The following is a 15,355-nucleotide window of genomic DNA, read 5'->3' on the forward strand; positions in this document are numbered from 1 at the left end:
TCGGGTTATGAACAATCTGCCGAGCTACCTCTCATGCTTTCGGATTCACTGCCTACTGCAAAATCAGAATCACAATGACAAGACTCTACAGAAGGCAGGAGCCTTGTCTCTGAAGAAATGCCACAGAAGCATTCAGAAGCCAGCTGTGCACTCTGCAAAGCCTGCACTGGTCCCATAAATTAATGGCCCCCAATGGCACCGTAAACAGGTAAAGCATGAGCTCAAGATGAAGCTTCCGTGGAGTGCAGGAATCACAGACATTGCAACAACACACCTGGTCTCAAAATAGAACACTCTTGTAACACAGAGATATACTATATAAGAACTGGATAGTGTCAATTTCCTTAAACCCATCTCTAATTAATAAACCCTCGATTATTTTTAAAGTTTGTGATCTATATAAATGAAAATATTCAAGTATCTGTTAATCAGGGATGAGTTTAAAGAAACTAACACTATCCAATTTATGCACTGCAGTCTTATTTAGTAGGTTGGCTTTAACAGGTGGCTCACTATAACACAATGTGATTTATAACAGAAGCTGTGAAAAAGCTTGCTGTTACTGGCAGCATGGCCGCCAAGGCAGACCTATCCAGATGTAAATAAATGTAGGTGTCACTTACTTTCCGTAGTCCTCTAGCATTTGTGTTTTATTACTTCTCAGAGGTGATGACCCAAGGTGATTGTCCGTAAACGTTAAGACCCAGAAAGCACTGGCCTGGAAGTTTTATAATGACTGTTTTCTATATAAATAAACTGCCCTTGGAACAGAGTTTGCTTCTGTGGCTATTTTAAAGACTTTTGTCAGCAGAACCCCCTAGAATATACTGTACATCTATCATATCTCACGTCATAGCAGATTCCTATGTAGAGAGACTCTAACCAAACATTATCGTTCCAAGCTTAAAATATGCTTCTCAGAGGCGGAGCTAGCTGCTGTGCCCTTGGGGCGAGGCTAGGGGCTAGCGTCCCGGGGGGCGCAGCCTGCAGCAATGTCACCCCCCCCAGGGATGATACCCAGGGTGGGGCGCACCCCCCTTTCTCTACCAGTGATGCTTCTAAAAGGAACTAACAAGGCCTGTTTCTGTGCGGATGTGATACATCACTTCCGATCTGCAAGCAACTGCCTGTTGCGGCTATTAGTTGTAAGAGCAGTAACAGCTTTCAAAAGGTGAGTGCCATTTTTAATGTACTCTGGTGCATCTACCTCCCATTACACTGACACTACACACAATCCAGGCAAAGTGAAGTACTTTTAAGTGCTGTTAATTTAAATGGAAGACACAAAATCAATGGGACACAGAAGAGCTTAAGTGTGGCTGGATCATGGTCAGCGGGGGAGAAGGTTGAGTGGAATGGCAGTACAGTTAAGAACAACATAATGATATAACATCATTTCTATTTACAGAATGATTTCTCCAGTCTTTTTATTTATGCTGAAGACGGATCAAGACGTGGCTGTTTGTCTCTGGATGTTTTAATGGATAACATGCACATGCGTGAGAACACTGCATCACAATAATTGACTTGTGTATGACAGTCCCTATTATTTTCATTGAAAAATGCCAATCTCTCTGCTGCCTTATTGTGAAATCAGTTTGACATTAGCGAATTATTCCTGTCCAGAGGACAAGCCCCATAAAGTGTTTACAATACAGCCCTGTTATAGTGCTTAAGGTTCTTGACGCAGGCAGTTTATGATGCAATGCATCCAGTATCAGACTGTCTAAAAGAGACAGTCACTTACCTTTTTGACTTCATACTTAATTGCCAGTTTGACACGACTCAACGAAGCTCTATGCCTTTGTGTTTCAATTGGCTCAGCCTCCAAATCTCCATTTAGAATGGATTCTACCTCTTCAGAGTCTCGGCAGAGATCAAGGACGCCAACCACAAAATCCTTGCATTGCATAGACAGCTTGCGATAGTCATTCTAAAGAGCAGACAACAGTTATTGAGTCACATCAATTCATGTGGAACTGATTTAGTAATGCGCATTTATTTAGCATATGTACATTCTGCAGATGACTGTCTAGGCTGGATTGCACATTTCTGCCCTCTTTTTCGTACATGGTATTCAAACCTCAAATGAGTATATTATTAATTGTTATGATTTATTCTATTTACTGTGGCTTTCCACAAAAGCTGCATCAAAACGGCTTACAGATCCATTAAGTAAACAAGGCTTGAAAACATTTAAAAAACAAATACATAAAATAACAGTTTATCTAAAAAGTGCTCGTGCAGCAATGAACCTAACCCCACCCAACTGAAAGATGAGCAGGTCAAAAATCACACTACGTTATAATCCAAATTAATCCACCAAAAGCCTAGGTAAACAGGAATTTCTTAGCCTGGCATCTGAAAGCTGACAGTGATGGCACCAGGAATGTTCTTCTGGGGAGAGCATTCTATCAATGGGGAGCAACCACTGAACAAGCCAGTTCTTACCACCCTCCATACATTTCTCAGAAGGCGCACACAGAGAGGGGCCTCTGATGACGATCACCAAGATCCCGGTAGGTTCACAGGAGGAGTGAACAGTAAGGGCTGCTCTCATATTTGGTTTTGGTCCAAGAGGACCAAAGTAATCAAGAGCAGCAGTTCACGGGGCAGGATGCCAGAGTATTCCATATGATGGGTACAAGTCAATCACTTTATTATCTCACCTCTCCCTTCTGTTACTCCAATTGTCAGTCATTTGTCTCTTACATTCCACGGCTCTCTGTAAATCTGTTATTAATGTCTGTCACCTCTGAAAAATGGTCCTTGTGTTCAGAAACTCCTTAGCACACCAATCTCATGGAATTCTTTTCAGCACCGTTAATTTTAGTATGTAAGTCTTGAGCCTGATTGCTTTGACTACAGAAGTGCTGAATACATTGATAATGTACCTCTCTCTTCCCTGCCCCATTTTAGAACTTGGCTTTGAATATGTCCCAACTTCCTCCTTATTCTCCCTTATTTTGGAAAAGCACTTAGGGTTGCTATTCTATGCCACTTACATGGGAGTAAGTTCTGTTGGAAGCAATGGAGCTTACTTAGGAATACACCGTAAAACTCAGAGTTGCCAGCATCACTATGGCTACAGAAATCATTATCTTCCTGTCCTAAGATTACAGAAAGGTGAAGACTCTCAAATTAAGGAACTGATTTCATTTGTTTCCTGCCTTCTTAGTTGTGACTTCTTAGTCCCTCGAAAGCCTTAGCTACAATACATAATTAACTTTTTAAAAAAACCACATGATCAACTTGGGTTGTTAAAAATGTGGGCCAAGCAGATCCATGAAAAGTTCAGAAAGTCTGAAGCAACCTCGTGCATTAGACTGCAATCCTACACTCACTTACCTGGGAGTACGTCCAACTGAACTCAATGGGACTTACTCCTTCAGAGTAGACATACATAGGATTGTGCTGTAAATCACCAGTGGTAGCTCAACACACACCACCTCAAATCTGGCAAAAGGAGACCTGGCAGCAGCAGGTCAGTATATGTGGGTCAGTGTGCAAGCTCAGCACATGCTAAAGTGACATGGTTGACTCCATCCAGGAAGTGGTTCTGCTTAATTGCTTGCAGGACCTGAAGCTTTAAGCAGGGGCAGGGGGGGGAGCAATGACACCTGTGATAAAATTATGAGATGAGACCACTATCTTTCTCATCTTCCCAGCTGCCTCTTGCACAATACCCATGGAACTACTACTCCATTGCAAAAGCAGAGAAGCCTCTTTCAACCAGTGGCGTAGCAAGGTCAGGTGATACCCGGTGTGGAAAATTTCTTGTCACACCCCCCCCATTGAAATTATTAAAAGAAGGAAAAATAAGATACTTACAGCTGCAAGTGTTATTTTCTGGTTTATTTACTTAACATGAGCATAAGCACTTAAAACCTTTCCCCCCACCCAACTTTGTTCTCTGCAATTTTTGAAATTTAGTCATCAAAATCAATTCCTTTCACTACTTTTTATTTCAATTGACAAGATGGCTAAGCCAGAGAGCCGAGCTTGACTCATGGTGGACCTAAGACAACTCTTGATAGAGCATTTTATCCTTACTGCAACAACCTTGTGAGGGAGTGGCCTGAGGGGCCCATCGAAAAGGGAGACGAAGCTAATCAGCACCTGAGCATTTAAGCAGCTCTTTTGTGTCAAGACTTGGAGCACCACGCTTGCAACCCGCCCACCCGCCTGTCAGAGGAGGGGAGCTGTCCTTCAAAGCCTGCCTGTCAGGGAGATAGCAGAGAAAGTTGGCTGGCTTCAGCTGTGCCTGGGGGAGTCTCCCCACCTTCCTCTACGGAAAGGCAGCGGTGGGGGAGTCTGCCTGCCTCCTCCAACTCAGCCGCCCTACAGCTGGGACGGAGGCAGCGGGCGGACTGTTTGGGGTAACGTGAAGCCTGAAGAAGAAGAAGAGTTTGGATTTGATATCCCGCTTTATCACTAGCCTAAGGGGTCTCAAAGCGGCTAACGTTCTCCTTTCCCTTCCTTCCCCACAACAAACACGGTAAGGTGAGTGAGGCTGAGAGACTTCAAAGAAGTGTGACTGGCCCAAGGTCATCCAGCAGTTGCATGTGGAGGAGCGGAGACGCGAACCTGGTTCACCAGATTACGAGTCCACCGCTCTTAAGCACTGCACCACACTGGCTCTCTAGGAGAGACGCATGGCTTGGGACCACTGCAGGGCCCGCGGTGAGTGCCGCCAGGCATTTTGTCACCCCCCTCAGTGGTGACACCCGGGGCGGAGTGCCCCTACCTCACCCCCTTCCTCCGCCCCTGCTTTCAACACACACAAAACCACACACACATTTAATCCAGGAAGAACCATAGCAGCACTGTACTATATTTCTTTTTCTTACTACCACATATGTCAAATCTAACTGTGAGAGTGTGTGTGTGTGTGTGTGTGTGTGTGTGTGTGTGTTAAAGGTGTACTTTTGAGTCTAGTGCCACCCACTGCTGGAATATACCTCGCCCCCAGACAACTTTCCACCAAGTTAATGTTGTCCTCGAGCAGAAAAAGGTTTTCCACTCCATGAGCTAAAGAGAGATCAGGACTGAGAGAGAGAATTTCAAAGAGAAGCAGCTATGTCCCTGGGTCAGGGGGCGGAGAGCACTTCAGTTTCTTTTTCGACCCGGCTGCTGGTCTCTCTTTTGTATGCTTGATTTATTATAAAGCTTAGTACCAAGTCTCAACTAAGCAATCACACAAACCTCGGAGTGCAAATGGTATTATCTGCAAAGCGTCTAACGCATTTTAAACTTGCTCTTCAAATAAGAATGCAATTATGACAACTAGCTGCAATCTCCCTAGAGAACCGTCCTAAAGGGCGGTTGAAATTAGGGCAGCTTGCTCACTTTTTAGTGACACTGATCTTCTTGTCAGATTTTTGCCGTTGTTCACTTTCTTCCATAGGAGTTGCATCTGGAAACCCAGGCTTCTCCTTTGCCTGGGAAGCTGTTTGAAAGCACCCCTGGCTTCTTCCTAAAACCTTTGCTACCGAGTTAGACCTGCTCTAACTCATATGTATAAGAATAGACATTATTGGGCAGAGCATGGGTCAATAATCACAGCAAAAGCAGCATGGCATAAGGAAAGACCATAGCTCAGTAGCAGAGTGTCTGCTTTGAATCTCTAAATAGGGGTAGAAATGAAACCCCAGGGAGCTTCTACCAGTCAGTTCAGACAATACTGAGCTAGATAGAGCATGGATCTGCCTAAATATAAGGCAGCTTCCTATGTGCCTTACATATTCATTTTAGCAAAAGGGAAGAGAATTTAGTGTTCAATCTATCCAGATATGTTTGTTTCTGATTTTTCTAGAAAAAGGCTTCAGCTCTAGCTGGTAGAATTATTATTACTTTAAAGCCATTGTTTTAATGTGTGTGTGTGTGTGTGTGTGCGCACACATTACTATCTTTGACAAGGATACAGTAGTGAAAGTGGATTTTAAATACCAGGACTGATGCAAGTCATGAAAAAAAAATCTCAGTGTGTTGGTATTGCTCCCTAATCACTCAAGATTTTTTCAGCATTATTCAAGTCCAACCAATCATGCCAACACATTTATAAAAGAATAATGCCAGCTAGATCTCCTTGACAAGAGATAATCTAATGAGCAAGAACTGCTGTTCTTTTAACAAATTAGAAGTTTTAAATTTTTGCAAAGTTGCAATATCCTTAATAGAATGAGCATTTCCTCACTGTTGCCAACAGTCCTAAGTTAAGAGCCCTGGAATTCATCTATGCCAGGCGTGTGGGGATATGCAGCATGAGAAGGCAAAAACCTATTGCATTTGCTCTGCCTCAAACGGTAATGAATGGCTGCATGATTCAAGTGATAAGCCTGATCCATTATAGAATGGAAAATCCTTCTCTGTCCCATTTTAACCATAGACTCTGTTGAAGAAAGCAACCTCCTGGACAATCAGATGAACCAAGACAACCAATTAAAACCCATGATTCTATGCTTTCTCGCTGTCTCTTGCTTTGCTTTCAGAAGTGTCAGAAGGTATGCTCTGTTCAAAGCTTGTGGCTTTCCGATAGCTTTGAACAGGCATTTCTATCTCAAATCCTGTAGGCAAGGTATTATCTCATACTTGATTCTCCTCTCAGCACAGGACAGGGTAAGCAGCAGCAGACAATTTCATTCTCACTTCCATTCAGTTTCCCCCACTGAAGCCAAAATCAGTTCTATATTAGACCAATCGCATTGCTTCAGACAACAACATTTCAGTGCCATAGTTCTTCCTAGTGTCATGGTTTCAAATTATTTCCTCATACTGGTCCCACCCCACCTATCTCCGTCTGCCACCACCAGACTTTACATTTCAAAGCCTTTCCCCACTAGTTATGAGGCAACGAATGACTGTGCGCTTCAAGCAGCCACAACACAGTAGTCCCTTCTCTATCTTAACATTTGCAAATAATGCATATCCCAGACACATTGCACGAGAAAGTTTTGAGACCTTCTGATAAAAGCCCTCCAAAATCCTTAAGGATACGTTTTGCATGGCCAGGTTGGCATTGTTTGTTGCAAACAAACGTAAGAGATGTTTGAAAACTTCCCAAAAAGTTATAAAGAAGACTGGAGTTTTGCAAACGGGCCCTCTAAATGTGATAGTGGTTGATGACTCCTCCTTGTTGCTGATTAGATTGCTTTGTCAAGTTTGGACGCTGATAGGTATTGGTGTCCCATTCAAAATAAAAGGATTAAGTTCTGCTTTTAAAAAATTTAATCTTTATTTACTTACTAATTTTTTTATCCAGCCCTTCCTCCAAGGAGTTCAGGATTTCCCTGGCCTGCAACACAGTTCGTCAAGGCACACTAGTTAAATGGGTTGACAACAGGCAACCAATATTAGTGGTGGAACTGGGTTTCATAAATAAAACAGTAAGATGCCTTGAGGGGCTGGGTTCTTGTAGTATAATGCAATCCATCAGTGTAATGGAGCAACAAAGACAAACAAACCCCACAAAAACTTACAAAGTAACATTAACCCCAAAGCAGCCTGAAAAGAAAAACCAATCTGCCCCATATGTATATACATTAGTGGCTTACAAAGTAGGCCTAGCATTAGGGGATGCAAATAATCCCATTCTAATGCTCACATTCTCCATCCTTGAACAAGCACAACAAGCTCTTGAATCTGTGCCTTGAATCTTGAATCTGTTAAAGACAGATCTATTTCTTTCTTCTGGAATGGATGGGAGAGTCCATCACCAGCTTTACTTAGCTTTTAATCGACAGTGGAACTTCCAAAGGTTTCCTGTGCCTTCAAATTATATGCACTGGAGGTGTGTGTGTGTGTGTGTGTGTGTGTGTGTATTTTACTTTTTCTAACCTATCTTGAAGACTTTTCCCAAACAAATTTACGTTAAAGAATACAGTCGTACCTTGGTTTTTGAACAGCTTAGTTCTCAAACATTTTGGCTCCCGAACTCCACAAACTGGGACAGTTCCTGTTTGCGAACTATTTTTGGAAGTTGAACGTCTGACGGGGCTTCCAATTGGCTGCAAGAGCTTCCTGCAGCCAATCAGAAGCTGCGCTTTGGTTTCCGAACATTTTGGAAGTTGAATGGACTTCCAGAATGGATTCCATTTGACTTCCAAGGTACGACTGTATGTCATTTAAAGACTATGACATGCAGTTACGGTCTTAATTTGCTACTGTATGGGCTGGAATCATTTGCTCTGTTGGTACATAGTACAAGAACGGTATAAGAACAAACATAGGTAAATGCTGCTGTTTCTGAGTGCAAGTCAAAGCTGACACCTTAGTATTTAGGTGCTGCCACTGTTTGCTTGGGTCTATATCTCTCCCAGTCTTTGCCAGAAACTTTTGTTCTATTAATAATATGATCTACGATCAGTTACAGTCAGTAAACTACAATGTCACGCTTCGATTAACTGCATGCTTTATGAGAAGCTGGGATAGTAGAGCCAAGCCTTGAAAGAGTTTATTATGGCCTGTAATAGCTGCATGTTCAACTTCCAGGATTATAGTCTTCCTTCAAACAATATTTTTGTAACTTCAATAAGTCAATTTTATCTGGATACAGAAGATCTAGATATAGAAAATAAAAAGTAAGGAAGAAACGGATTTCTGCACTACACAACAATGCATCAAATGTATTATACACTACACAACAAGGAATCATCTTAGAGTTTCAGTACAATGTATAAAATAAAGATTCACAAATCTACAATTTAATAAATTGCTGTGTTGCAAGATGCATTGGAACAAGATGAGGTGCTTTCCTTGGTATGAGGTTGTAATACAAAACTGTGTGCATGAACAGAATGATGAAGAAATTACGTATTTAACTATTCAAATCCAAATCTAATGCCATGCTTACAAAATATGCAATTTGCAAAAATGCGAAGTTTAATTTTTCACCACACTTCCATCTACAATGGAAGGGCCACTGAAGGAGCTGAAATGTGCCGTAGCAGATATTAAGTTGTACATTATGTCTGGCACTGCAGTGTTAAATATCCACATAACCATATACCATCACCGCCAGCCCATGCTGCCCACCCACATTTAGCTCTTTAAAACTCTCTCTGCTCGGAACAGGCCTCGCAGATTAATGTGTCTTTTGCCTCCTCACAATAATTTAGGGAAAAGTTAATTAGAGAAGTGGAATCCAACACTGACCCAGAAGGACCCCATTAAAATGTTTGCTGCAGCTGGATAAAATTGCCATTTGTAGAACCAATTTTGTTTACAATCTGCATCAACCATCCCAGTTTCTTTTTTCAGAAAGACCTACTTCAGGATAGTGCTATCCTCTGTAACTTTATCAGGCATTTTAAGAACATGGGCATCATAAAGGGGCAGAGCAGAGTAATGCTTATCAGAGTCCAATTAATGAAAAATCTGGAAAAAGAGAGACTAGTTGGCATGCTACGGCTTCATTATATGTATAGATGATCATCAGACAGAAAGGTGGGACATCTGGATAGATTTTAACAGCTGGCTCTTGGCACACTAATACATTTCTGGCAGATGAATGAGCGGTGTCCTTCTGAGAGGGAAATGACAAATGTGCGTAGCCTTTATAACTTGTAAACAACAATCTAGAGGTGTGAATAGAAACAGGAATACTCATTTAGGACCTAGCACTTGCTTTTTGTTCTGGTAGCTCAGATGACATTATTTCAACAGAGTGCACTTTAATAAAAACAATTATGTTCTGTTACAGTGAACAAACCTGTTTTCATCTATTCCAAGGGGTGTATTGCATTTTTTCTTATTACACCCGGCGCTTATGAAGTATTTTCATTTAAAGCAAAATGGTGTTTTCAAAAAACATCCAGACATCGCAGCAGCAATATTAACAGGAACAGATAAAGTGAGGGGGAAATAAATGTGAAGTGTTTTAATCCACCAAAGCCAATGCAGCACGCAGAGAAGGAGCAGAAAAAAGAAGAAGCCTTACCTTGAATTCTTTTTCAATATTAGCCAGTTTAGCAAGCTCATTACTGAGTTCTAGAGCAGTGAGAACCGGGTCTTCGCTGGACAGAGACAGGTAGGCAGGACTTGCCAGTCCCTTGTATGCATTTATCCTTGACCTGGAATGGCTGAAAGAATCATGCTTTTGTTTCTCAGTACAATCGTTGCACTTGCAGAAATAATCGTGAGGTCTCTCTATCCTCGCCCCTTTCATTAACAGCATGTGCACCACCTCATACTTCTGACAATGGGCTGCTAAAATGATGGGTGTGATGTCTGGGGAGAATCGGGTGCCGTCTTCATCGTAAGAATAAAAGTCATCGTCCTGGAGCTCCTGCTCACACGGGCTCAGAGTCAGCCGCTTGCTAGCTGCAAACCCGGGATGATTCAAGATTGCTTCCACAATCCGGACATACCCTTTGCTAATTGCAAGCAGCAGGGCATCTCCGATCCGTGCCAGGTTCTCCTTCTTCAACAGAAGTTCTGTCACTTCCAAATGTTCATTCCCCACAGCGAGCTGCAAGGCATTTTGGCCCATGTAGTCGACACAGTTGACATTCAAAGTTTTTGACTCTTCCAGCATTTTGCGGACCACAGGTATGTTCCCATACTCTGCCGCATCCAGAAAGCGTTCTTCCTCTGCCGTAAGACTTGTGCCCCTCTCGTTGAACATAAAAGCTGGACCTCTGATTGCTTGCCGCCTTCCCTTTTCCCTCATCACAGTCATGCGTCTCAAAGAAGGGCTTCCGTCAATGGTCCTAATGAGCAGAAACAAGACATTTGGAATATTTTTATAGCTGTCATTGTCTTGGAAGAGCCTCTCTAGAAATCTACACTCTTGGGCTAGAGTGGCCCAAGTTAAATATGCATACAATAGGTGAAGACAGGTCAATCTCAAAAAAAAAAAGAATCCACACTGCACACCTGGATTAATTGATAATGACCGCTCCCCACTTCAAACGGGGGGCACTTTTTGTATGGCCGCGCACAGCCCCCTGATCCCACACGATTCCTGGCAATTTGGCCTGGCTTCACCTCCCCAAGCTGGATACCTGGAGGTTCCCGCCCAACCTCAGACAGTAAACCAATCCCAGCTGGGGAGGTGTTGCCAGGGGAGTCAACCAGGTAGGGTTGGGACAGCCTTGCGCACACAATAGAGCAGGTTTCCCTCAACCTCGGCCCTCCAGATGTTCAGAGACTACAATTCCCATCATTCCTGACCACTGGTCCTGCTAGCTAGGGATCATGGGAGTTGTAGGCCAAAAACATCTGGGGGGGCCAAGGTTGAGGAAGCCTGCAATAGAGGGTGGAACTTACCTGGGAGTTGGTCTCCCTACATCTGAAAGTTTAATAAAGTTGTGGCCAATTTTAATCCCATAACACGTCGTGAGTCATTATTCCACCCGGGGGTCGCCTGGGGTCGGGGGGGGGTCTCCACCTGGCCCCACAATAAGAATTTAACAACCACCTACAGAGCAAAACCATTACAGCTCACTTAGAACAGCAGGCAGTCATAGCAATATCCCTTGCAGTCTCGAAGAGGCAAAGCTTCTTACAGACCACCGTCCGTGTTTTCCATTTTCACAGACCCAAGCACATAGTGGACCACTGACCGCTATCATCCCTGACTGCTAGTCATGTTGGCTGGAGCCGATGGAGGTGGAGTCCAACTGCATCTGAAAGGCTACAACTCCCTCATACTTACAAGGCCATGCAGAAAACCTTGAAACCACAGGCTTTCATTTCCTTCTTCCCTTGCACCCTAGTACCCACCTCACTCGGGATGGAGAAGAATAATAAATTCAGCAAATGAAACTCAGTTTTTATAGGGCGAGAACATTCTTCTAAATGTACAGTGTTTTGTCGGCGGAGATAAATAGCCCAATAAATTTATTGTGACAATGTCATATATTTGATGTGCCCGATATGTCTTCCCAAAAGAAATTACTATTAGAAAGTAGCTTGTATTTCTTGCCTGGCATTTGAAAAAGGATTTTTCTTTTCTGTGGTCCTGCATATCCAGATAGCTAGCTAAAGGGAACATATATAATCAAATAAAATAAGGAACCAAGATGCGCTGTAATTCCTGCACAACCAAATCGGCTATTGAAGTTTGAGAATTTAATGCCGATGTGTTTTTTTAATCTGCTTACAGTGTAATGGTGGTTGCTTGTGATAAATTTTCTGGCAGGAGATTGCATGGGGGTGGAATTTACTGTGATAAATGTTAGTTATTATTGAAGTATGTTTTAAATATATGATTACTAGGAAAGTAGTCCTGAGACCTTCAGGAATAATGCCATGTTTAAATAAAATAGCAATTACAATAATAATCAATGTTAATGAAAATATTGTTGCTGTAACGGTTCAAGAATTAGACACCAAAACTCACTATGCCACAGTTAAGCACTTTACAGTCCAATCAATTTCAAAGGGAGAACACTTAACAGTTCTCCTGAAATCAATGAAACAAAAAAGTTATTAATTGTAGCAGACAGTTGGTTAATTACTCTATCCTGTTTGTCCTTATCAACTGAGAGTATGGAAAACTAGCACCTAACAGCATGTGCAAAAAAAGCCATACTCAAACGGTCATACACTTGTTAACTCAAAACCAACAGGTAAGGTAGAAAGCAGAGGTGCAACCACAGCCAGCATGGCCAATGGTCAGCGATGTTGGGAGTTGTAGCTCAAAGTATCTGGAGGACCCCAAGGTTGAGAATGGTAGAGTGCAAACACTGGGTAGCAGGGAAACTCAGTTATTTTGCTTTGAAAATTACAGCTAGCATGTTTTACAATAATGGTATTTCAATCAATCTAAATTTTAAACATTGTGGAAATCACTAAAGATGCAAGAGTGTTTGTTTCACATGAAAATGTGATAAAAAAAATTATCCTAGCATGTTTTGAGTATCATAAGGTCTTCAACAGGGGGGAAAGAATCTAAAGTGCTCATTAACAGATCATATTACAAAATGCTTTCTAAAAACACCTGCCACTAACAGACTTGAGTAGCACACTCTCTGAGAATTTGTGAATGGGTGCAGTCCTCTTTTTCTACCCATCTCTAACTGGACCAAGTTCTAAATTAACTGCAGTAATTAAAAAAAAGTTAAAAACCAAATTTCCTCCTAATGATTTCCTGTCAGACTTAATATCTATTATTAAAAACATTGTGTCCAGTTCTGGGCACCACAGTTCAAGAAGGACACTGACAAACTGGAACGTGTCCAGAGGAGGGCAACCAAAATGGTCAAAGGCCTGGAAACGATGCCTTATGAGGAACGGCTAAGGGAGCTGGGCATGTTTAGCCTGGAGAAGAGGAGGTTAAGGACTTCCGGGTTAGCGCCATCGCCGAATGGCGGACTCCCTCCGAGCTCCGGAGGGAGTCGGCTCGGCAGGGGCTGGGTCCTACCGCGCCGGCGACGCGGGGACCCTTAGAAACCACGGGAACGGATCCCGTGGACATGGTGACTCGGCTGGCACCGTTATCGCCCTCCCGGCTCGTGAAGGAGCCTTTTTAAAGGCTACGGATCGGGCGCCGGGGAGTGGCGTGGTGCTTTGAGTCCTCCGCTTCCCCTGCCGGGCGCAGCCGCATGCCATCCGGCGGAGAGCGCTGGCTTCTTCCAAAGGAAATTTGGACAATTGATCAACAACCCGTGAGTAATTGGGCAACCGGGTATAAAAGGAGGAAAAAAGAAAATTTTTTCCGGATTTGGCACGAGCGGGAGGGGATCCAAAAAAGGAAGTCAGTCCCCTCCCTGATTGTAAACATGCTAAAACAAGGACTGAGAAACCAAGATCGATTCAGAAGCTTATTGATGACAAAAACTATCAACTCCACAATGTGAATTATAAGAACTGTGCTGGAGGAGAGGAGTCGAGGGTGAGGAGAAAAAAGCAACCCCCCCCCTGGGAACCGGGGCGATTCGGATAGCCTGGCGAAGAGAGATGGAGATTTTGACAGCTGTCAAAGGAGCTGTCAAAACTGGAAAATATAAAGAGGACTTTGCTACAAGTTTTTTGTTGGTTAATTTTGTTACAATTTGACATAAATATGGATATAAACTGTCGGGGAAAAAGAAACAACAAATTGACTTTTGGATTAGAGGATACAAAGTTACTGTAATCCCTCTAGAGGGGTTTCGGGACATTACAAGTGTCGTATGTGGAAAACTACTCTGGGATGTGCACAGGCCTTATCTCCTGGGAAAGCTGCAGAACTGAAATATTATTTTGTCTACAGAGGTGACCATAATACAATAGAATCTTCTATTGAAGCAAGAAAGGAACTGGACGTAAGTCTTTGTCCCTGAATAACAAACCTCTGTAGAGACATTAAATTTTGGAACAAGAATGTTTTGACAGCTGAACAAGACAGAAACCTGAGAAACCAAGAAATAAAAGAGCAAATGACTGAATACGACACGGAAAGAACAACGGGAGGAGCAACAAAAGATTAAAGAAAATTAAAGGCCTCTATTAGATTGGATTTTTGAAGTTAAACATCATTAAAACAACCAAATCTGAAGAAACCAGCAAGATGGACTGAGAAAAATTTGGCTGTGGACTTAAGATCTCCAGGCCGACAACATACAGACAAACGGACATGGGGAATCAAAACCGGGGAAGGGAGGGGGAATCTTAGAATCCAAAGGCTTTGTAACCAACTTTTTGAACTTCTCTATATTTTCTATCTTATATTCTTTATAACTTTGATATTATATGTTTCTGTTTTTTCTTTTTTTAGAAAGGGGGAACTCGTGGAAGGAATGAGAGCTGATCTTGGGGAGAAAATTTTGTTCTATTATAAGACGAGGAGTGACGTTAAGATGGTGTAAATTTAAATTGGTCTATGAGTAAAATATATTAGGTTTAAATTGGGGATGAGAACTTGTGGAATCAACTTAGGGAAAGGGGAATACAGTCGGGAGGGGAAGGAGGAAGTCCCAGAAAGAAGGTTATGAAAAAAAGGGTCTAAACTAGTTTCTCTTTTTCTTTCTTTTCTTCATCTTTCTTATTTTCTTATTCTGTTATTATTGGAAATTTTAATAAATATGATTATAAAAAAAAGGGGAGATATGATAGCCATGTTCAAATATATAAAAGGATGTCATATAGAGGAGGGAGAAAGGTTGTTTTCTGCTGCTCCAGAGAAGCGGACACGGAGCAATGAATCCAGACTACAAGAAAGAAGATTCCACCTAAACATTAGGAAGAACTTCCTGACAGTAAGAGCTGTTCAACAGTGGAATTTGCTGCCAAGGAGTGTGGTGGAGTCTCCTACTTTGGAGGTCTTTAAGCAGAGGCTTGACAACCATATGTCAGGAGTGCTCTGATGGTGTTTCCTGCTTGGCAGGGCGTTGGACTAGATGGCCCTTGTGGTCTATTCCAACTCTATGAT

At 42.4% G+C, this 15,355-nt stretch overlaps 1 protein-coding gene across 1 annotated transcript in view; it reads right to left on the reverse strand.

Moving 5' to 3' along the window:
• TRPC3 (transient receptor potential cation channel subfamily C member 3) overlaps positions 1 to 15,355 on the reverse strand; it is a 61,680-nt gene that overhangs the window by 29,268 nt on the left and 17,057 nt on the right. Inside the window, exons 2-3 of the mRNA XM_082237133.1 lie at positions 9,938 to 10,709; positions 1,748 to 1,933 (exon numbers count right to left, since the gene is read on the reverse strand). Coding sequence (XP_082093259.1) covers positions 1,748 to 1,933; positions 9,938 to 10,709 — 958 coding nt within the window. The remainder of the gene's footprint in view (positions 1 to 1,747; positions 1,934 to 9,937; positions 10,710 to 15,355) is intronic.

Source organism: Podarcis vaucheri, assembly GCF_965113315.1.
Source record: "Podarcis vaucheri genome assembly, chromosome: 9".
Taxonomy (NCBI): domain Eukaryota; kingdom Metazoa; phylum Chordata; class Lepidosauria; order Squamata; family Lacertidae; genus Podarcis; species Podarcis vaucheri.